Source organism: Gobio gobio, assembly GCF_949357685.1.
Source record: "Gobio gobio genome assembly, chromosome: 12".
Taxonomy (NCBI): Eukaryota; Metazoa; Chordata; class Actinopteri; order Cypriniformes; family Gobionidae; genus Gobio; species Gobio gobio.
The window spans coordinates 30177953-30201241 of record NC_137105.1 but is presented as its reverse complement, the minus strand read 5'-3'; the positions used below and the strand labels follow the sequence as shown (position 1 = coordinate 30201241).

Here is a 23289-nt window from a genome sequence, read left to right as displayed (position 1 = left end):
AAGGAACTCACAACTCTGTTAAAATTCAGCTAATACTTCAAGTAAGCTCATTACAGGATATTTCATGATATTATTTTCAAATAAAAGGTGAACACAATCCTTAATTCTGTGATGCAAAGTAATTAAACCATTAGTAAACTAAATCAGATGAGATTAGCTGCCTTATGTACCTGATTAACCATCAGATAATTTAGCGCTACACACAAAACAATGCTGTGTGATGGTAATGTATAATGCTTTTGTTCAAACCACACACTGATTGGAAGTGACACCAAAAATCGATAAAACATGGAAGGTCAAATGGAATAAAACGGGAGCTTGACCTGTTTTCTCAGAGGAGATGCTGAGTCAAAACAATTTAAAGAAATTCAATTCAAGCTCTGCATTAACGTTATGAAGAATTTCAGCTGACAATGGCAATGTTTTCAAGCATACAACATAAAACACAGCGGCGAGACCCCCTGTGCACTGGCTAAAGGCGCATTTGCATTTCCTTTTATTCATCAGATTTTTCAGCATATGGTTCAGCTAATTTTCCAGGCGACAATTAAAGGCAAACAGTTTTCAAAGATATGAAAAGTGCCCCTGGTTCTGTACAGGAAAAGCCTAAAGCAAAGTACAACAGATGAAAGTTGACGCACCAAGGATCTCCTTTTTTTCTCCAAAAAATAGTGCCAAACTGATTAAGCTGAACTTTCATTTTGGAATATTCTCCCTGTGTGTTCTATGATGTCGGGTTTGATCTATTTTTTGATGCTGCCAGTACCAAATGATTACAAATTTAAATCTAATGAATTGCATAATTAATTAAAGCTGCGAGCAGCGATGAAAGTGCCCTCGCACATGCACCGCCACCAGGTGGCCTCAGGAAAACAGTGAATAGTGGGCGACATGCATTTAAGCGGGTCAATATAGGAGAAATATGGCAAACTCACTTCAATGTGCCACACTTCCTTCTGCCAGCAGGAGGCGTTTTTGACTATAACTGAATATTGCCATGTAGATGTCTTCAGGTCAGGACTATTATCAAAGTTTGAGGCAGATCGGACATTGTATGCCTGAGTTACAATAACTTCCTGTTTAATGGCGTAAATCACATACATTAGCACGTAGCCACGTGTTGCAAGATTTATTGTGTTTCTAGCATGTTTGGGATTTCATGGCATATTTAAAAGGGTTTCTGGGAGTGAATGATAGTATAAAGCATGCCATTTCCTGTTGCCAGCAGGTGGCGCTATGACTAACTGAATATTGGCATGTAGATGTGTTTAGGTCAGGACTCTTATCAAACATGTGAAGTTTGGGGCAGATCGGACATTGTATGCCTGACTTACAACAGCTTCCTGTGTCATGGCGAAACATCAGACTTTGTGAGGCCGCCACAGACACGCCCTTCAGGGAAAACTCAAGATCTTCACAATATAACATCACCATGGCCTTTAGATTAGACGGGCCAAATATGATGTTGATCTGGTTAAATCTCAATGAGGAGTTAATCATAGCGTCAAACATGCCATTTCCTGTTGCCCACAGGTGGCGCTATGACTGTAAATGAATATTGGCATGTAGATGAGTTTAGGTCAGGACTCTAATAAAAAATAAAAAAAAACTCAAGATCTTCGCAATTTAACATTGCTAAGGCCTTTAGATTAGACTGTGCAAATATGATGTCAATCTAATTAAATCTCTAGGCGGAGTTTGTTAAAGTACATTGTCTGGAAATGGGAAAATGTGCAACAATTTTGCAAAGAAAATTCTAAATATCTCACTTCCTGTTGGTTTGCAGATTTTGTACCAGGAGACTTTTTTGTAGGTATTGGGCTGTTACATGTGTCAACCGAATTTCATACCTGTACGTGAAACGTAGCGGGAGGGTCACTTAGTTGAAATGTTGTAGGTGGCGCTATGGAGCCATTTTGCCACGCCTAATTCTGAAACTCATATGTAGATGTCTTCAGGGCAGGACTCTTATCAAACATGTAAAGTTTGGGGCAGATCGGACATTTTATGCCTGACTTACAACAGCTTCCTGTGTCATGGCGAAACATCAGACTTTGTCAGGCCGCCACGGACACGCCCTCCAGGGCCTTTAGATTAGTCTGTGCAAATATGATGTTGATCTGATTAAACCTCTAGGAGGAGTTTGTTAAAGTACGACGTCTGGAAATGGCAAAAACTGCAAAAATTTTGCAGAGAAAATTCAAAATATCTCACTTCCTGTTGGATTTTTAGATTTTGCACCCAGGGTCTTTTTTGTAGGTATTTGGCTGTTACATGTGTCCACCGAATTTCATACTCGTACGTGAAACACAGTGTTGGGAGTAACGCGCTACAAAGTACCACTACTTTTAGTGGTAACGCGCAAGTAACTAAATATTTTCTTTAATCAAGTAACGCAATTACAATTACTGAAATTTAAAGGAGTTTGTTACTCGCGTTACTCTCTTTTGTGAAAAATGAATGCTTGCAGACAAGAAGCTCAGATCTAGTCCGTAGCCTGGCCCGTGCTTTTTTATCCTCCAAATTACACAGTGTTGCAGCCATTTAAATAGTTCATTTTTGTTTTTAATGTCAAAGTAGTTATATTTCGTTTAGTTTCTTTATTAAAGGTCCCATGGCATGGCATTTTTCTATTATTTTATAGTGTTTCCTGAGGTGTACTTATATTGTTAGTATGATTTTTACATCATAAAATATCATAATTTAGAAATAAAAGGCATTTTTTCTATACTGCTGTTTGCCCTGTGGCTGACTGCCCTGCTTCAAGAGGCGTGTCTGCTGTGAGACTTCAGGAAAAACGCCCACTGTTGTGATTGGCTGACATCTTTGCATTTTAAATGAGCGGAGGGGGCGTGGTTTAACGAGGCACGAGCAGGCACGAGTCTGCCAGAGACAGATGGACCTGTGTTCACTTCTCATCAGTTCTCTCAGCATGTCTCAGTTCAGGGTGAACTGTTGTAGTTACTAGAATATACTTCAGGTTATTAGTTTATTTCTAGTCAGAGGGGCTGTCACTCATGTCAGAAAGTTAGTAAATTATGGATCAGCGCTGACTCGAGACGCGAACCGTTTAGAACGATTCAGTCCGATTTGGTGAACTGGTTCGGTTCACTAAAAAGAACCGATTCAAAAGAATGATTCGTTCGCGAACAGGACATCACGGAGACGGAGCGATTGCTAACAAAGTTATTTATAGTAACTACTGACTTATGAGAGCGCTGTCAGTCAGCGCGAGTTTATTGTGTTTGTATCTGAGAGTTCTGAATAAACACGAGTCCCAGTCACACCGAGTCCTCTTCATCATTATTCTACCAACTTTGTAACACATGCAATGTACCATTACAGCGAGATGAACGAGTTAGTAAGTTTGATTAAAGCATTATTTCTAGATATGTTCCAATCATATGAATAGCGTCAGTGATGCGCATTGAGTAACTTACACAGCGCAAACAAAGACACAACAGCAGTAATCGAATGTAATCCAGTTTATTGTGGGGAAAGCTGGCTAGCCTAGCCCAGATACCCTCACGCTTACCCCCCTTCTGCTTAATCTCACGCCGCGTTTGGTGCCTCCGCTGTGGGCCAGATGCAGTACTGGGGGTCGGGGATGTTGAAGGCCGAGCTTCGGCGTGTGTGAGGTTTATCTCTAAAGATGTTACTGCTGATGTTAAACAGAAAAGACTGTATGCACATTTTAGAACAGATAGACGCGACGAGGACGTACAAAACACTGACTCACAAGATAGAAAACACGAAAACACCGTTCTGTCGGGAGAGAGAGAAGCCACAGCGTGTGCACGAATAATAAATAATTAGCTACACATCAGAAATCAATGATCACAGATCAGAAGGAACTGAAGAAAGACTTCTATTTTCATTTGTACATCCAAACACTGAGAAACTGCCAGTTCACTCGTTCACAAGTAACGTTAACGATCTCTCTCGCGTTTGCATGGGCGTGCCAGATTCTCTGGGCGGAGGAAAGGGAGGTAACCGTTCCTGCTTGGACGTCAAACCAGGAGGCTTCAGGATTGGCTAGTCTGGCCTGTCATTTTCTCAAAGGCAGAGAGAGACAGCCAGAACTCGGGTTTACACCGCTCAACATTTCTATCCACTTGGGGACAATATTCAGGCTAGGGGAACTCATATTAATGTTGAAATACCTCATAAAATGAAAATTTCATGCCATGGGACCTTTAAGTTAATTTAGAAAAATGTTTGGAGCATTTTTTTGTTTGTTAAAGTTATTTTTTTAAAGTGACAACCAGCCCGTCGGCTGACAGCGAGTTAACCCAACGCTTTAGCCTTTCAAATCAACACTTGACTTGTCTTGCCTATAATAAAATCCATAGATATCAAACACTTCAAGCATCACAATGTTAGTTTAAACTACTATCACCACCACCACCACAGTAAAAAGGCATTTTTGTATAAGTTGAGATAGGCTTAGGCGCTCGCAAATGAAACGTAATACACAATCTAAAAAAAAAAACAATAAAAAAAAACATGCAGGTTGTCTTACCATACACCTTTCTGCAAAATGAATATAAATCCGATCTTCAATTTCCGTGCTATATGCACATTTAATGGAGGTCACGTCAACGAAAGCCAAAGATATGAGCTGCGTTTCATTTATCAGTTAAAAGATCAAAGACCGCAATATGAGAGAGCGAACTATGCACTGCTAAGATAATTTAGTCTCATTCGTTTGAATGAAGATTATCGTGTTTTTGAGCATCTAAGACTTCGCCTACTTTCAGTTTCACTGGCGGCAGTTTGCGTGTTGGCTTGCTTTACTAATTTGCAGCGACGCGTTGCACCTTCCGAATTGGTTTGTTTGACTAATCGGATTTAAATCAGTCTCGAAAAAATCTCGGAAGGCATTTACTAGTCTTTTCACAATCGGATAGATAACTGGTCAGAGAAAACTAATGAAGGGACCAGGTGTTAAAAGGCCATAACTCTCCCAGGCTATACTCTCCCAGCTGCGCAGAAGGAAAGCTCGCTGCCGCTGGTGGACGCTAAACACTGTACTACTGCTTGATTTGAAGCCCTTTTGCCCTGTTGATTACAATAAATAGGTCTAAAAATTATGTTTATTGTGTTTGACTGGTCAGTACTGTTCATATTTACATTTAAAAAGCACACATAAAAGTAACTTAAAGGGTTAGTTCACCCAAAAATGAAAATTATGTCATTAATTACTTACCCTCATGTCGTTCGACACCCGTAAGACCTCCGTTGATCTTCGGAACACAATTGAAGATATTTTTGTTGAAATCTGATGGCTCTGAAAGGCCTCCATTGGCACAATGCACGGTTCACTCTCAAGACCCTTAAAAGGTACTAAAGACGTCGTTACAAAGTCCATCTCACTACAGTGGTTCTACAATAACTTTATGAATCGGCGAGAATAGTTTTTGTGCGCAAAAAAACCCAAAATAACGACTTATATAGTGATGACGATTTCAAAACACGGAATCATGAAGCTTCGAAGCGTTATGAATCAGTGAGTCGATTCAGCTGTTTGGATCGCCAAATTTCAGCAGTTTGACACGCGATCCGAATCATGATTCGACTCACTGATTCATAACACTTCGAAGCTTCACTCATCACTATATAAGTCGTTATTTAGGTTTTATTTGCGCACAAAAACTATTCTCGCCGATTCATAAAGTTATTGTAGAACCACTGTAGTGAGATGGACTTTGTAACGACGTCTTTAGTACCTTTTAAGGGTCTTGAGAGTGAACCGTGCATTGTGCCAATGGAGGCCTTTCAGTGCCATCAGATTTCAACTAAAATATCTTCATTTGTGTTCTGAAGATCAACGGAGGTCTTACGGGTGTCGAACGACATGAGGGTAAGTAATTAATGACAGAATTTTCATTTTTGGGTGAACTAACCCTTTAAAAGTTACTTTCCCTAGTAAAACTAATTACTTTTGATATACAGTAATTGGTAAAGTAATTCAATTACTTTTAAAAGAAGTAACTAGTAACTGTAACTAATTAAAAATTTTCAGTAACTTGCCCAACACTGGTGAAACATAGCTCGAATGGCGCTTAATTGAAATTTTGTAGGTGGCGCTATCGAGCCATTTTGCCACGCCTAATTCTGAAACCCATATCAGACGTAAATTTTCGCCACTTCTGACGCATGTGCAAAGTTTCATGAATTTTCGAGCATGTTTAGGCCCTCAAAAATGTGATTCATTTGGGAGAATAATAATAATAGGCTGAGCAAATACAATAGGGTCCTCACACCATCGGTGCTCGGGCCCTAAATACATTTAATGTATTACCTGAATTAAACACTTCAATATTTATGGAGAAAAGACCCCAAAAGAAGGTTATTCTGAGACATTTTTGCTGTAGACCAGAACATCTTTAAACAGAAATGACAAAAAGTTTGTTTTATTCAGTAATTAAATATATACAGTAGCCTATTGTTTGTTCAGAATCAAATCTGTTCAAGTTAGGCAGCATTTAGACTAAACAATTTTCAACAAAAAAACGTATGTATTTTGGCTGTTCATTTACAAAACAACAGCGTTTAGGGGGCCTGAAAATGGTTACAAAATGCACGTTTTTGAAAACAATATCTTTATCGTCTCAAAAGCTACAAAAACTCTAATTTGTGAAAACGGTCATAAGCATGTGTATTACGTGTTAAATCTATAGCCATCTGTATATATCCATATTTAAAACTTTATAAATTAAAGTTTCGGCCGATCGCCTTCCGTATTCAATTTATGGAAAAAGTGTTGAAAGTGCCTCTGCAGTTCAAAATGCTTATGCTACCAATTACGCTCGTCAGACGTAGCGTAAGCATTTTGAACTGCGAGAGGCACTTTCAACACTTTTTCCATAAATTGAATACAGAAGGCGATCGGCCGAAACTTTACTTTATTAAGTTTTAAATATGGATATGTTTCTTACACAAACGCATCGATTCATTTCAGAAATCATTTATTAACCCCCCCCAGAGCCATGTGGAGCACATTATTTGACGGACAGATGCATTTTTATGGACTTCAAAAACAGAGCAACAATTACTGCCATTATAAAGCTTGGATTAGCCAGGACTTTTTTAATATAAATCTGATTTTATTTGTCTGAAAGAAGAATGTCATATACACCTAGGATGACTTGAGGTTGAGTAAATCATGGGCTAATTTTCATTTTTGGGTGAACTAACCCTTTAATTACTGATTACTAATTAAAATGAATTTTTTTTAATCCGTTTTTAATCACAATATTAAATTTAACAGAATACAAGTCGCACCTGAAAACGCATAGATAAGTTGCATCTGTGTATTAGTCACACATTCATAAATCATGTAAAATACCAGTAAAAAACAACAACTTTTATTTTAGTTTCCTTCATGCCACAACAAATCCTTTCACAAGTTCACACTTACATCAAATTAAATGGAGTAAAGATTATGCGTATTTGGCGTGCTGTCCGGGGAAGGGCTCCGGGCTCGGAATTTTGGTCCGAACCCAGAGTATCCCCCCGTGATACAGATAGTCTAGAACTAGACTGTATTTTATTATGAATCAAAGTGAGGAGATGGGGTGGTGGAGGGATGCTAAAAATAAAAACGGTCAACGAAAGAAGGTAAATATGCTGTATATATACACCTCTTATCGTTGATTAAATCAATTGGCTTGATGTGCTCCACATGTGTTTAATTAGGTTTAATTATCTGAGGGTGCTCCACTTGGGTTTGATTAGGTTACATTATCTGGCGTGCTCCATTGTTAAGATAGGTTTAATTATCTGGACGTGCTCCTCCCGAAATTAGTTACTAAAACTTCACTTAAATTCAAAGGAATGAAAATAGAACAGGAATGAAAAATATAAGTATAAAACAAACATAAATTATAGTGGCATTCATTATAAACAACACTTGTTATAAAATAAACAACACTAAATTAATTTATTTAGAGTGAAACAGAAACTACCGGCATGTGGAAATTGAACTATAAATAAACTCATATACTTGTATACTATAAATAAACTCAGTTTTGATAGATACTGTCCACTGCAGACTGGGAACACCCCACAAGAGCTGCAGTTTTGGAGATGCTCTGACCCTTCACAATTTGGCACTTGTCAAACTCGCTCAAATCCTTACGCTTGCCCATTTTTTCCTGCTTCTAACACATCAACTTTGAGAACAAAATGTTCTCTTGCTACCTAATATATCCCACCCACTAACAGGTGCCGTGATAAGTTTAAGTTTATTATTTATTTGACAGGGACCATGTGCAAGTAACATTAATCTTACAAAAGAAAATATGCTTTACACCAGATTTAGCTACAGCTAATTTCCATCCGCAGTCCCTGGGCAGATAAAACAATAAAATATATACATCTAAACATCAATATATATAACTCACTATCTATTTACAACCTCATTTACATTTACACTTCAGCCTAAGCTAACCCTGTACATACTGTTTACAATCAACTTTCCTCTGTTGTTCAATTTAAAATAGCTACAGTCAATTCTTACTAAACTTTAACATAATCAGTGCTGACATAGTTGGTTTTCTAATAATACCTTTCTAACATTTTGAGAGAAGTCCCTCAGGTCAGAGGTTAATTTTAGACTATCTGGAAGATTGTTCCATTCTTTAACAACTTTGAATGAGAAGGATGTCTGTGCAAAGGCAGAGCAGCTTTTAGGTAATCTGCAGTCATTTCGACTTGTGAACCTAGATGTCCTGGTAGTCTGTTCTGAGCAGAGCTGTACAAAGTGCCTCAGTGGTGGAGGTGCGCTATTATTAAGAATCTTAAAAATGAACCTTACATTTGAGTATACAATTAGATTTTCAAAATTTAATATATTTATCCACCTAAAAATTTGGCAATGGTGATGTCTTAATGTTTTTTTATCTAATACTTTTACAGCCTGGTTATAAAGTGATTTTAATGGTTTAAATGTTTTTTGACTTGTTTGAGACCAACAGGAGATACAATAGTTAACATGAGAAATAATCATTGCATCCAGATATATTTTTGCTGCATCATAAGTGAGCATATTTCGAATATGTTTAAAAACTGAGATATTGTATTTTAAAATATTAGACAATTTTTTTATATGTTTTTTAAAACCGAATGTTGGTTCTAAAATGACCCCTAAGTATTTGAATTCATCTACTACTTTAATCTTTTTTCCTTTTACAAAAACACATGGAAAGTCATTGGTTTTCTAATTTTAGTAAAATACATTGACACCGTTTTATTTACGTTAAGTGTAAGAGAAGCAGAGGTGAGCCAATCTGCAATGTTATTCATGACCTCAGTTAATTTGTTAGCCACACTAGTGGCATCATTTCCATGTGCATAAATAATTGTATCATCCGCATACATTTGAACATCCACCTCACCACACACTGAAGGGAGATCATTAATATAGAGTGTAAACAGCAGTGGCCCAAGAACAGAGCTGATGAAGAGATAATCAGTGTTATTCACTTCACCTGTCACCTGTCATAATGTTATGCCTGATCGCTGTGTATATATGCTTTGGAATATAAGCCACTGCACATAGGTTTAGATTTAGAGATTTTGATAAAAAAATGTGACATTCTGGAAAATACTGTAACAGCAGTTCCCTTTCGTTCAGTCACTACGACGTAACGTTAGTGACTAACGAATGGGGGTTTCGCTTAGAAGCCTATCAACTTCGAGTTTTGAGAAAACGCCCAATGGCGTGCCAATGCCATGGGGCATGCGGAATTTGCATACGTAGCTCCGCCTCACTGCGTGAGTATATAAGGAAGTACGAGGCAATATCGCATTATGTTCTGCTTTCGGAGCCAAGAGTACCTACCTCTTCACTCCTACAGCCTTCTGAGACTCTGTCAGCTTCTTCGAGACGAGCAGCTTTCCAGTCGGTGTTGGTGTGACGGCGCGTTCCAGTGATCGCATACTTCCTGCCTGCTGATCTGTGCAGTGGTCCGCCTGACAGCTGGTGTGTGTTTCCCTGGGCGCTTCGGCATCGACTGCAAGGTTTTCCTCTCACAAAAAGAGCTTGCGCGTGGCACGTCTTTTTCAAGACGGCTCGCCCGTGCACTTCCGGGTGCGATCGATTTTCCGCTGCTGTCTGTGGACGCATTCACTGCTCGAGCGTGTTTGGGCTTCAGCACGCACGGGCAGTGTTTGCGGATGTGTCACGTTTCCATTGCGGGGGCGTGACCATCGCGATGTCACGGTCGAGACTCAATGATCTCCGTGAGGAGAGAGAGTCCCCTCTGCCACACCCCAATCTACCGTCCCCGAGTGAGATGGTACTTTGGCTGGTGGCCAGGGTGACCTGAGGGCGGTGCTGTGGTATTAAGAACCCCGACGTTCATTCCTCGGGCCACACCCCCCTCTTATACATCGCTTCCGCGAGTGTTGGATTGAATCTACGGCCCGTCTCTGACGCCCCGTTCGTTCAGTTCACGCTCCGGATAGCAGTGAGATGTCGATCGCCGCATCCCAAGGTGGGCTGGAGTCCTTTGGGGATGACGATTAGGTTGTGCTCCGCCTCCGGGTGTGTCAGCACTGCCTGATCTGACCTAAAGTTGACAGCCATGTTATCTCGGGCAGCCGCGAGTCTCGCGCTGGTGTGGAACTCCGCCCAGTCGCGGGTGCTCGTGGTTGCGCGATTGGTTTTTGGGGGCGGCACCCGACAGCTGTTGGGCCCCGCCCCCAATGCCTTTCGCTCCCGGGGTGCATGAGGAGATCACGCGGTCCCGGAAGTCCCCGTGCTTCTCGCGACCGTTTGGTGGCCTCCTCCGCCTTCTCTGCCCTTGATGGGGCCGCGGCCTAGGGTACACTGGGGCCCCCCCCCCCCCACTGTTGAACTCTCTGTTGCGCACTACGGTGTCCACAGAGGGCTTTGACGTGGCGTGGTGTGGCTGTCCTAAGCACCCCCCCCAAAGCCTGTGGGCTCGTCTACTTCGGTGGCGTGGTCCCGCAGTGCTACGGGCAGGCCGCCGCCCCTTTGCACATGCACAAGGGTGGAGCCGACCCAGGGCTCTTCATTGAGCTGCGTGCCTCAACTGACCCCGCCCCCGGGCGGTGAAGGTGGCCACACGCTCCCTGGGTCGGGCGATGTCCACAGCTGTGGTCCGGGAGAACACCAGGCCTTACCTGGTGATGTGGAGGACGTTGAGCGGGCCCGCCTCCTCAACTCACCCATATCCCAGGCTGGCCTCTTCGGCGGCGCGGCTGTGAACTGCGCCCAACAGTTCTCGGCCGCCCCAGAGCAGACTGAGGCTGTAACACGTACTGCCCCGGCGGCCAGCTGCTGCACCAGCCGCCGGCCCAGTCGCCTCAGTCCGCTCGCCGCCGAGGGCGCCCTCCCTCTTCCCGCCCGGCCCCAGCAGCAGCCTTCACCTGGGCCGCGCCGTGGAGGTGGTTGAGGATGTCGCCCAGTCCGCTCCCCAGACTGGTTAAACGCCAGGATGGAGGTGGACAACTCAGAGATGGGTTCCAGTTCTTCCCAGGGGATGGTAGCAGGGCCTCTCCTTCCCCCGGTGGAGGGCCGGGGGAAAATCCTTCCGCTGCTGGCCCCCGGGCTAGCAGCGCTTGGGAAGAACTCATGTTCCTGTCTCTGAGCACCCAGAGACCGGTGATGACAGTGCGCGCCACCCTCGGGTCTCGCCACTCGCATCCCTCTCTGTCGCCAGCCCCCTGGCAGAGCAGACCCCAGTGGAACGCGAGTCCTTCCCTTGTCTCCTCTGTCAGGGCGCAGCCGTTAACCGTGCTCCGACCCGGGGACGCCCAACAGCCTCCCCTGTCCGCGCCGGTAACGCTGCCTCGCTGCCCCACCCAGGGTACGTCTGTCGTCCGGATGACCCCGTTGGTGCAGTCTCTGGAAGCCTGGCTTCAGCTTCCGGGGCTGTCCCGCTGGGCTGCCCGGACCATCAGGCTCGGCTACGCGATTCAGTTCGCGCAGGCTCCTCCCCGTTACAGGGGAGTCCGCTATACCATGACCGGGGCCCATGCCCCCGTCATGCGTGCGGAGATTGCCACTCTACTGGCGAAGGGTGCGATCGAGCCTGTCCCTCCAGCCGAAATGAGGTCGGGGTTCTACAGCCCCTACTTCATTGTACCCAAGAAAACCGGTGGGTTACGGCCAATCCTGGACCTTCGCATCTTGAACCGATCCCTTCACCGGCTTCCGTTCGAGATGTTGACTGCGAAACGCCTTTTCGAATGCGTTCGTCCGTATGATTGGTTTGCAGCGATTGACCTGAAGGACGCCTACTTCCATGTCTCCATCCTTCCTCGACACAGACCGTTCCTACGGTTTGCTTTCGAGGGGCGGGCATACCAGTACGCAGTTCTCCCATTCGGGTTATCTCTGTCCCCTCGCGTCTTCACGAAGATCGCCGAGGCAGCCCTTGCGCCCCTTTGGCAGCACGGGGTCCGCATCCTGAACTACCTCGACGACTGGCTCATACTAGGCCACTCTCGAGAGCAGGTTTGCGGACACAGAGATCTGGTTCTCCACCACTTAACCCATCTGGGCCTTCGGGTCAACTGGGAGAAGAGCAAACTTTGCCCCGTGCAGAGGATCTCTTTTCTCGGTATGGAGATCGACTCGGTCGCCATGTACGCGCAGCTTTCGAGCGAACGCGTGCAGTCTCTGCTGACTTGCCTCCGACAAATCGAGAGCAAGAGTGCGGTTCCACTGAAACTATTTCAGAGGCTCCTGGGGCATATGGCATCTGCAGCCGCGGTAACGCCGCTCGGATTGCTTCATATGAGACCGCTTCAGCACTGGCTTCGCGATCGAGTCCCGAGATGGGCATGGCAGTCTGGCACGCTCCGGGTCCAAGTGACTCGGGCCTGCTTACAGACGCTCACCCCGTGGTCGAACCTCAGTTTTCTACGGGCCGGTGTGCCCTTAGAACGAGTTTCCAGGCATGTTGTCGTATCGACGGATGCCTCTGCCACGGGCTGGGGTGCCATGTGCAATGGACAAGCAGCCGCGGGCTCCGTGACAGGACCCCAGCGCCTCCTGCATGTCTATTGCCTCGAGTTGCTGGCAGTACGGTTCGCCCTGCACCGCTTCCGAGCGCTGCTGAAGGGTCAACATGTGCTTGTCCGGACAGACAACACGGCCGTAGTAGCGTACATCAACCACCAGGGCGGTCTACGCTCCCGCCGTATGTCTCAACTCGCCCGCCATCTCATCCTATGGAGTCAGAAGCGCCTGAGGTCCCTTCGTGCTGTCCATATTCCGGGAGTCCTGAACCACGCAGCCGACGAGCTCTTGCGGTTTCAGCCTCTCCCGGGAGAATGGAGACTCCATCCCCGGACGGTTCAGCTGATTTGGGAACAGTTCGGCGACGCACAGGTAGATCTGTTTGCCTCCCACGACTCTTCCCACTGCAGCCTGTATTATTCCCTGACCGAGGGCACGCTCGGCACGGATGCACTGGCGCACAGCTGGCCGCGGGGCCTACGCAAATATGCGTTCCCCCCAGTGAGCCTACTCGCACAGCTCCTGTGCAGATCAGGGAGGGCAAGGAGCAGGTCCTTTTGGTCGCCCCGTACTGGCACGGCCGGACCTGGTTCCCCGAACTCATACTCCTTGCGACAGCCCCTCCCTGGCCTATTCCTCTGAGACCGGACCTCCTTACTCAGAGACGGGGCACCCATTGGCACCCACGTCCCGACCTTTGGAACCTCCACGTGTGGCTCCTAGACGGGACCCGGCAGGTTTGAGTGGCCTACCACCTACGGTGGTCGCCACCATCACTTCCGCTAGGGCAGAGTCCACTCGGCATGCCTATGCGTTGAAGTGGAACCTCTTCGTCACCTGGTGCTCTTCCCGCCAAGAAGACCCCTGGAAATGTCCGATCGGGTCCGTGCTTGAGTTTCTCCAAGAGGGGCTGGAGCGAAGGCTGTCTCCCTCCACCCTCAAGGTATATGTGGCCGCAATATCTGCCCACCACGATCTCTTGGAGAACAAAAAGGTAAGTCAGCACGACCTGGTCATCAGGTTCCTGAGGGGAGCTAGGAGACTGAATCCTCCTCGCTCTCCTCTCGTACCCTCTTGGGACCTCGCAGTAGTGCTAACTGCTCTGCAGAGACCTCCCTTTGAGCCTTTGCGGTCGGTTGATATTAAGTTTCTGTCTATGAAGACGGCTCTGCTGACCGCATTGGCCTCAGTCAAGAGGGTCGGGGACCTGCAGGCATTTTCGGTTGACGAAGCGTGCCTGGAGTTCGGGCCGGCTAACTCTCACGTGATCCTGAGACCCCGGCCTGGATATGTGCCCAAGGTTCCCACCACTCCGTTCAAGGACCAGGTGGTGAACCTGCAAGCGCTGCCTTTGGAGGAGGCAGACCCAGCCTTGGCATTGCTCTGTCCAGTACGCGCTCTCCGCGCCTACGTAGACATGACGCAGTGTTTCAGGACCTCAGACCAGCTCTTTGTCTGTTATGGTGGAGAGCGGAAGGGAAGTGCTCTCTCAAAGCAAAGGCTGTCTCACTGGATAGTGGACACCATTGCTTTGGCTTACCAGCAGCAAGGCCGACCATGTCCCCTTGGTGTGAGGGCACACTCCACCCGGAGTGTGGCTTCCTCTTGGGCTCTAGCGCATGGCGCCTCGCTAGCAGACATCTGCAGAGCTGCAGGCTGGGCGACACCCAACACATTCGCCAGATTCTATAATCTCCGAGTGGAGCCAGTGTCCGACTATGTACTCGCTCCCCCGAGGGGCCGGTGAAGGACCAGGTTCAGGTGTCTTCGCTTGCTCGCCACTCCACTCCACGGACTGGATACGTGCGATATTTCCTCAGGTGAGTTCCCCGAGAGCCCTGAGCTCCTCCAGCACTGTCGACGCCGACATCAGTTCAGTCTGCCCTTTCGAGCCCAGACCCTCATGTCCGGCCAGGTGCCCCATGTGCATGGTTCCCTCTGGCGACCCCCACATGTGTATTTCACCGTAAGTCTCCGCAGTGAGCGGGTTTCTTCCCTTGGCGTGTCCCCGCCACCCCTAGGGTTAAAAATCCACCTTCGGCTGGTACCCTAGAGATCTTCCATATGCAACCCTCTCCGGGTCATATGTGTCTCTTAAGTCCTCCCCACGGGTAGGCATCTTGGCATTCCCTCACTGGGATATGCTTCCCAGTGTACCTTGGTAATCCTGTGTTAAGTGGGAGTCCTTCGTCCGTACTAGTCTTACGACAGGGTACTCACACTTGCGCAGGGCGCTGGAAGACAGCTGAGTGGCGGGATTATATTGGGACCCCCATTCGTTAGTCACTAACGTTACGTCGTAGTGACTGAACGAAAGGGAACGTCTCGGTTACGGATGTAACCCTCGTTCCCTGAGGAGGGAACGGAGACGTAACGTCCCCTTGCCACATCGAGCTGTGTTGCCTGGAACGCAGGAGTTCAGTCTTGGCTCCTCAAGCAGGTAACATAATGCGATATTGCCTCGTACTTCCTTAGATACTCACGCAGTGAGGCGGAGCTACGTATGCAAATTCCGCATGCCCCATGGCATTGGCACGCCATTGGGCGTTTTCTCAAAACTCGAAGTTGATAGGCTTCTAAGCGAAACCCCCATTTGTTAGTCACTAACGTTACGTCTCCGTTCCCTCCTCAGGGAACGAGGGTTACATCCGTAACCGAGACGTTACTATTGTTACTTATGATTAGATTGATTTATCTATCTGTACAGTGGCTTGGAGAGGATCACTCACATTTAGCAGGGCCTCCTGCCTCTGGGGGAGGGAGGACAGCTGTGACTCCGAGTGGTAGAGGTTCATGCCCTTCCGGAGGGCACGCAAATCTCCTGGATTACACTGTCAAATGACACAAGAGCAAAAGAGAGACAATTCAGAGCATATTAAACATTCCATCAAACAAAACATACTTCACTGTTCTCAATTAAACTAATAGTGGCAAGATGAAAAGTGAGAGAAAGTTTTGTAAGTCACAGCCTGTGAGGAAAGAGGAGACAGGCCACTTGTAGAAAAATTATTAAGAGAAACTGGGAATCTTTGCTTCAATTAAATATAATTGTTAAAAATCAGCTGTTTATTCACTCTTGACTAGATTTTGACCAGCTTGAAAATGTTATTGAAACGTATCCTTGAAAAAAAGATTTAGAGATGTTGGTCTTTTTTCCCCATTCAAACAAATAGCTGTAGGGGAGAGCAGGGTCTCAGTTTGTTTAAATCCACTTGGGGTTCAGAGTATTTGTTTCTCCCCACATTCATTTCACACATTTTTGTAACATGAGCATATGACAGCTTAAAATGTTACCTGATATATATATATATAAAAAAATCCAAGACAAACTAATATATTTTGTCAATAAAATACAGTTATTAACTTTTATAAATAAAATAATTAATAATTAAAAATATATACATTTTTGAGTTTGACAACAAACACATCACTAAATACAGTTATACAGCATAGTTAAAAACATAATAATAATAATGAATAATTTCTGAACATTGACTCTCATTCATTATTCACCTTTTTCTCATGGTTTCTCAAAAGAATTCATAAAAGTATACAATATAATATCATATTTCTAATAGGGGCTCATTGTAACGCAGTGTTACAACTCACTAGCTGTGCTCTTGGGCATAGCTAATGGGGATCCGAATAAATAAACAAATAAACCCCACCTGCGCAACTGATTTAAACCCGACTCTAGTCTTCTGCTGGTTAGATCAGCATTAAAGAACTATCTCAACTGTTAAATAACAGATATAAGATTAAAATAATATCAGATTTGTCTTATATTAAATAAACACAAAAAAGAGAGATGAAAAATAAATTTAAGTAAGAAATTTACTTTTGCTATGGTTAAATAAATGTTCAGTGATATCTTAAAAAGATTTTTTAATTTTGGCGCAATTTTTTCTCTAAATAATGTTGATATGGCAACTAGTAAATACAATAAGTTTTGTCATCATTGCATGTGTGGAAAGTTTTAAACCATGCGTGTTACAACTAACCCCGGATTAGGTTGTGCCCCGCTCTCCCCTACATCTTTTACATGCAAACAAAAATAGCTACCCAAGGTGTTTCCAAGATGGCAGCAGAGTGAACTGACTAGCCTTAAAAGGTCTGGTTTGGCTATATCCACTTGTTATGCTAAATTCTATTCAAAGTCAAATGTGTTATATTTGATGTCTTCAACTTTCATCCAGTGTTCAATGCTCAATGCTCAGGAGATGTATTTAGATACAAAACATTTATGCTATCTTTAGTGTTGCAAGTGTTTGAATGTCAACAAAGCCATCTTTAGTAAGCTCTTTGTTTAGCTTGTGTTAACCACAGAGAAGATAATTTTATGTGTTTATTGTGATATAATGTAGGAACTTAGTTCACTAATGCATTTTAAAAGTGAATATTTTTCATTGTGCACATGCTCACTGTTGCCGCCATGTTTGTGTGAAATCATATTTCTGCATCTCAACAAAATCAGATTCGAAATAGGGCTGACTTCAAAGTTGCGTTCTTTTGCACTTTTCCAAGTATGAATTCTGAGTTTCTGAGCTGAATGGAACTTAGCATTACTACCCCCGACCAGAACAAACTCCCACACAGCTTCCTGCTCTCATTCCTGTAGGTATTCTCGTCCATAGAAAGTAAGCTCGTATCTCTTCATGCTGCTATAATAGAGACACCCACAGGCTCCAGCTGGCATCATCTCTAATCACCAGTGATCCTTATGACATTTTCAATGTCTTGCTTTCATGTCCTCTGAATGCATGTGATCACTGTAAAAAAGACCTATAAATAAATCTGTCACTCTTTTTAGAAGAGAAACTGTGTTTTTGGTGTCTGCAAGGAAGATGTAAACTTCACATTTGCCTGCAACCTAACAACCTAACCTAAACCATTCATGGTATTTAGGACACCTTGACGCAGCACTGATGTACTTGTCTTGTATAGACAAGTACAATTTTGTTTGTATGCAGTTTCTGTAGAATTTGATGAAGAATGCTGATCAAACTTGGCAGAAAATACTGAATGACACAGGGTGGTTTTCAGGTGACACTCTTTTTTTCTTTTTATCTGGCCTAATAATAACTTATTACAGTAATTGCTATGATGCTTACATTACAGATCCACTTAAAGGGGCTATAGAATTTACAGGTATTAATTTCTTTTTTTATTGCCAATGTGTGAACAGCTTGTAACAAAACTTAAAAAATTAAAGCTTCCCAGACTTCGCAGGTTGTCTATGAAAGCATGTAGGCTCGGGCCATTTAAGCCAGCAAAATCCGAAGGATGTGATATTTACACGCGCTCCCGAGAGCCTCCTTTCCATTTACATATGAAACAAATTCTTATACAATGTTCAGGATAATGCAGAAAGAGCCATTATGTACTGTAATGTCAATGTGTCATGCAAAGAAAAGGGATTGATTTAAACTATAGTCTCACAGAGCCAGATCTATATAATATTTAATATATATATATATATATATATATATATATATATATATATATATATATATATATATATATATATATATATATATATATATATATATATATATATATATATATATATATATATATATATATATATATATATATATATATATATATATATATATATATATATATATATATATATATATATATATATATATATATATTAGTGCTGGGAATCGAAAAATACAATAAAATAATTAATCGCATTTTTTGCTGTAATTAATCGCGATTAATCATAAGTTTTTAATATTTTAAGTTTTTAATATTTTGATATTGTAATAATTTGAGTTACTCTCCAAATTAATGTATAAACAATTTAAAGACAGCATATTTTAAATATGTGTTGTAATGGCATCTTTTTATGAATGAAGGCCAGTATCACTGATACTAATGTATCTATGAAACATTAATGACGTTACATTACAGTATAACTGAAAGCTCCCAATTTCAACATTTATTAGGCTTTAAAAAAACTACTTTTAATTTAAAACACTCTTTACATAAACCCAAAATAATAAATGCTATATTTACCCATGGCCTTCCCTGTTAGACATATACAGAATACAGAAATGTAAGTTATCAAACACCTTTCTTAACTGCATAGATAAGAAATTAAATATAGATTAATCATCATTAAAGTTACAATTTTCTCTGTTCCCGTTGATCTTTGATGAACATTAATGACAGGCATCATCAGTGCTCCTGTCACTTTAAGAACGGCCGCTGACGAACATGACGCGGATCTGACACGCTGTCCTACGCATCTCATTTCCTCACAACTCTTTAAGTTAATTTAAGACGTTATTTAACTGATTTAAGACTCCTAATATGACAATACTCAAAATTCTCTGTGTTGTTGTTTGTTCAAGAGCAAAAGAGAACTCGATGTGAGCAGGAGACTGACGCGAGTCTGTCTGTGCGTCGAGTGTGTGTGTGTCAGAGTGTCCCTCGATTAGCTGACATGAGATGCAGCCACACAGACGGGACATTGGCATACAGCGCATTCTCTTGTGTCTGGTCGCGCTTGGAAGCATTTACATGAATAGGAGCGTGATCATGTAACGCTAGGCAAAAATGGATATAAAAACGGACGCTGCGTTATTTGCGTTAAATATTTTTAAGCTGAAAAAATGAATCGCCTGCGTTAACGCGTTAATTTGCCCAGCCCTAATATATATATATATAAATTATATTTAATTATATTTCATATAATTTATAAACAAACTCATAACTCATAATCGTGTAATTTAAATTACCTCATCTGTCGACATGATGCTGGTGAATTGCAGAGCTGGTGCAAATATATCCACATCGCAATGATCAGATGGTTTCTTAACTGCTGTTTTTTTGTGCATTTTTGTGGTGTGTTTATTGTGTTATTAAGCACATACAGCATACAAGTGTATACAAGTAAGAACTTATTTTTTACTTCAAAGCAAAGAACGAAAAATAACTTTGCCTTGAGTATATCGTAGCCCTGAATCACGTTCAGTCTCTTGTATGTTATGTGTGCACGAGTGCTGGCTGCAGTTCACTTAATGGCCACCAGTGTCGCTAATAACAAGGGTTTCTGAATTTTACATAGAGCCCCTTTAAATGATCATTATCCTTGGAGAGTTTTCTATCCTTCTTCAGGATATTCATTCTACAGTTTTGACTGTTTGTTGAGAAAGGACCCAGTCTATAATACAATTTCTTCTAAAATTGGTGAGAGAGATATTTTTTTTTTAGAAAGTTAAGGGAAACTATTCAACTTACAGAGGGCATAAAACCAGGATGTGTTTGTGCTTAATTACCTACTGAAGAAGGTAAGAATGGGGCAAATGTAAGCTTCTTGTACAAACTTTGATTTATATAATGGAATGATATGCAATGGTGTTCAAAATTCTTCAAATGTTGTATTATGCATTATATGAACACCTTTGTCATGTTTTGTCTATAATCTTGTTTATTTTTTAAATGAGCCTGAATGCACTGAGGGAGTGTCAGAATTCCTGTAGACTGACGTTATTTCTCGTCACCATGGCAACAGAAATAGGTTCACCCTTTGAAATACCTGCACTGCCAGAATGCAACCTGTTTGAAAGGTCAAAATTCCTCACCTGACTGTATTGTTGCTCTGACAACATCATAAAAATAAAGTAATTAGTGAAACATCTGACTACAATACAGTAACAAATCAAAATGGTAAGGCAGTTATTCCTGACTAGAAATATACACTTTGCATTGTTTCTTATTTGACAAGACTTTTTGTACATTTAATTACCATTATGCTAGAGATGAGTAGGATCATCCTGTCACTCAACAAACGACTAGTCAATTACTGTCTAGACTCAGTTCTTTTTTTATTTAGCTTTAATATTTAAGCAGTAGTGCTTCAGGGACAGTTCATTCCCATCAAAACACTGCTTTGTGTAACAACTTCACCACATTCAACAACAAATTATTGTCAATTAATGTATATTTGTTTGAACAAATGTGCTAAATTCTGTTCTATTCTTTTTTTTAACACATGTCGGATTGAGGTCTGATGGACTATAATTATATAGTTTCTTCATTCAGTCAGACAACCCAAAAACTAGTCAGACATACAATTCAACAGGATTCAAGCTTAACAGACAGTGCTAAAACAAAGTGTGGTGCATTTCCTTAGAGAAGATACAGGACGATGGCCAAGACAGATAAGGGGGCATTTATTAAAAATTCAAATATGTTCATACTCATCTTTACATCCATCAGTTTGTCAGACATGAAAAATTTACGCTGCACTACCTGTGTTGCTTGAATAAATGATAAGATCGGAAAGAGGGACAAGCATATGAGCTCATGCGCCAGAAGCCCCGAGCACATCCCAGCATGTTAGCACAAGCACTTAAACTAGCATGCCATTTTACACACCAGCTTTTAAAGTTAGAGAAAGTGAATAAAGAGATAAGAAACAAGCAAGAAGAGAGCTAGGAGAACATAGAGATCCACCACCACCGAGCAAAAGTGTGGTAAAGTTACCTTCATGGATAGCTTTGATAAGCTATAACGGCTACAGGGCTGGAGAACACAAGAGACATTTCACAAACCAATTAAACAAATCCATCATAATCAACAGATTGTCTATTCAAATAGTTAGGCTTTGGACTTAACACGTTTGTGTTAACCCTCTGTTGCTGCTCACGTGGCGATTTGACTGATGAGCACCCCATTGAAATCAATGTACTATATTTTAGTTTGATAATGTTTTTTTTATTTAATATTTTGTATATTAGCCGTTTTTATTTTTATTTTAACTTACTACATTATATTGATGGAATAGTTATGATCCATTTATAACCTGTTAATCACTTTTTTCACATTTTTTTCACATTTCAAAATGAAATTTCCAACTTAAACTATTGTAAACTTGAATGCATCAACATCTTTGTTGATCCTGGAACAACATCAACCAATCAGATTTGAAGGACAGGTTTACAGTTTATGCCAAGTTTTGGCTTACAACCAGGGCTAGGTGCTTCTACATTAGTGTTATTCACCTATCATTTCCCTCTGATATTAGGGATAAGTTATGGGTAGGATTAGGTTTAGTGCATAGGGATAGGGTTTGGACTACATTTTTGGACAAGAATGCTGTTCCAGGATCAACAAAATATGCTGATTTTATTAAAAACAAAATATGTTGATCCAGGAACATATCTTACTTGGCAAAATCAATGACCGGTCCGAATTTGAAGTAGATATCTCAAAAAATGAGCTTTCAGTTAGAATTTGTTTGAATGCACGCAGTACCAAATGTTTCTACAAGATGACATTTATTTCCAATGCGGTAATTTTTAACTGCGAACAGTGCAAGTGTGACAATTTGTTTTAGGACTATTTAACTTTTTCGAATCATGTCCATGATTTTGTGCGTGTTCACATATCAAGTGCGAAAATCTTTACCAAGTTTCATACTATTCCGATGAAGTAAAAAATTCTAAAAAAAACTAAAACATTTCTGTCAAAAATGTATGAACAGTACCAGAGGGTTAAAGCAATTTATATATGTCCAGCTGCAGTGCCAATGTTTGGACCTCTATCTGTGTTTATGCAGGACATAAAAAATTTGCATCTGATGTGTCACCACATTCAAATTTAACCTAATGAATGAAATGCATAATCCATTTAGATCTGACTATCAGGCCCAATTATTAGTCACCTGTTGAAATTTCTGAAGGAAAATAAAGCTAGTGGTCTTTTCCCCCCTAGAAGCTAAGAACTTAACAGATTTTACACAGGAGAAACAAAGCAAAACAATTCTGTAATTCATGGATGTTCTGGCTTTAAAGACCTTGGTTCTGCTTTGTACTTTACTTTTAAATGCATAATGTAGCTATAAAGATTGCTTGGACATTTTTTAGGAGTACACAAACATATACAGTGGCCCCGAAAAGTATTTCAACACTTTTGTCACACAAAATTAGATGGCAAAATATCAAACTGACACTCCACACAAATGATGCCAAAGTTTTTTTTTCTCAGAACTAACTTCACACTTCATTAAGAAAATAGAATTTTAACTAACTAGTGTTAGTGGGTGAATTAAGTTATCCTCAAGTTCACAAAGGTCCACAGTAACCACAGTTGTTCACCACAATAACTATGAATATGTTGAACACTATATCTATTGTTTTAGAATCTGAAGTCCAATGAACTTCTCAGCTTGAAGTGTTTGTGTTTTATTTCTTCAATGCCATTCAGTTTGATATTAATTCATAAGACATTATTGTCATATATATCATATAAATATTGATTTTGTCTTTCACCAAAAT

At 42.0% G+C, this 23289-nt stretch overlaps 1 protein-coding gene across 4 annotated transcripts in view; it reads right to left on the bottom strand.

Moving 5' to 3' along the window:
* Window positions 1–23289, bottom strand: part of ccdc85cb (coiled-coil domain containing 85C, b) — an 81263-nt gene that overhangs the window by 13596 nt on the left and 44378 nt on the right. For 2 of the 4 annotated variants that reach the window (XM_079832097.1, XM_079832099.1), the window contains exons 3-4: window positions 21497–21535; window positions 15727–15828 (exon numbers count right to left, since the gene is read on the bottom strand). In XM_079832097.1, the coding sequence (XP_079688223.1) occupies window positions 15727–15828; window positions 21497–21535 (141 nt within the window). The remainder of the gene's footprint in view (window positions 1–15726; window positions 15829–21496; window positions 21536–23289) is intronic. The other 2 variants (XM_079832098.1, XM_079832100.1) reach the window with 1 other exon arrangement.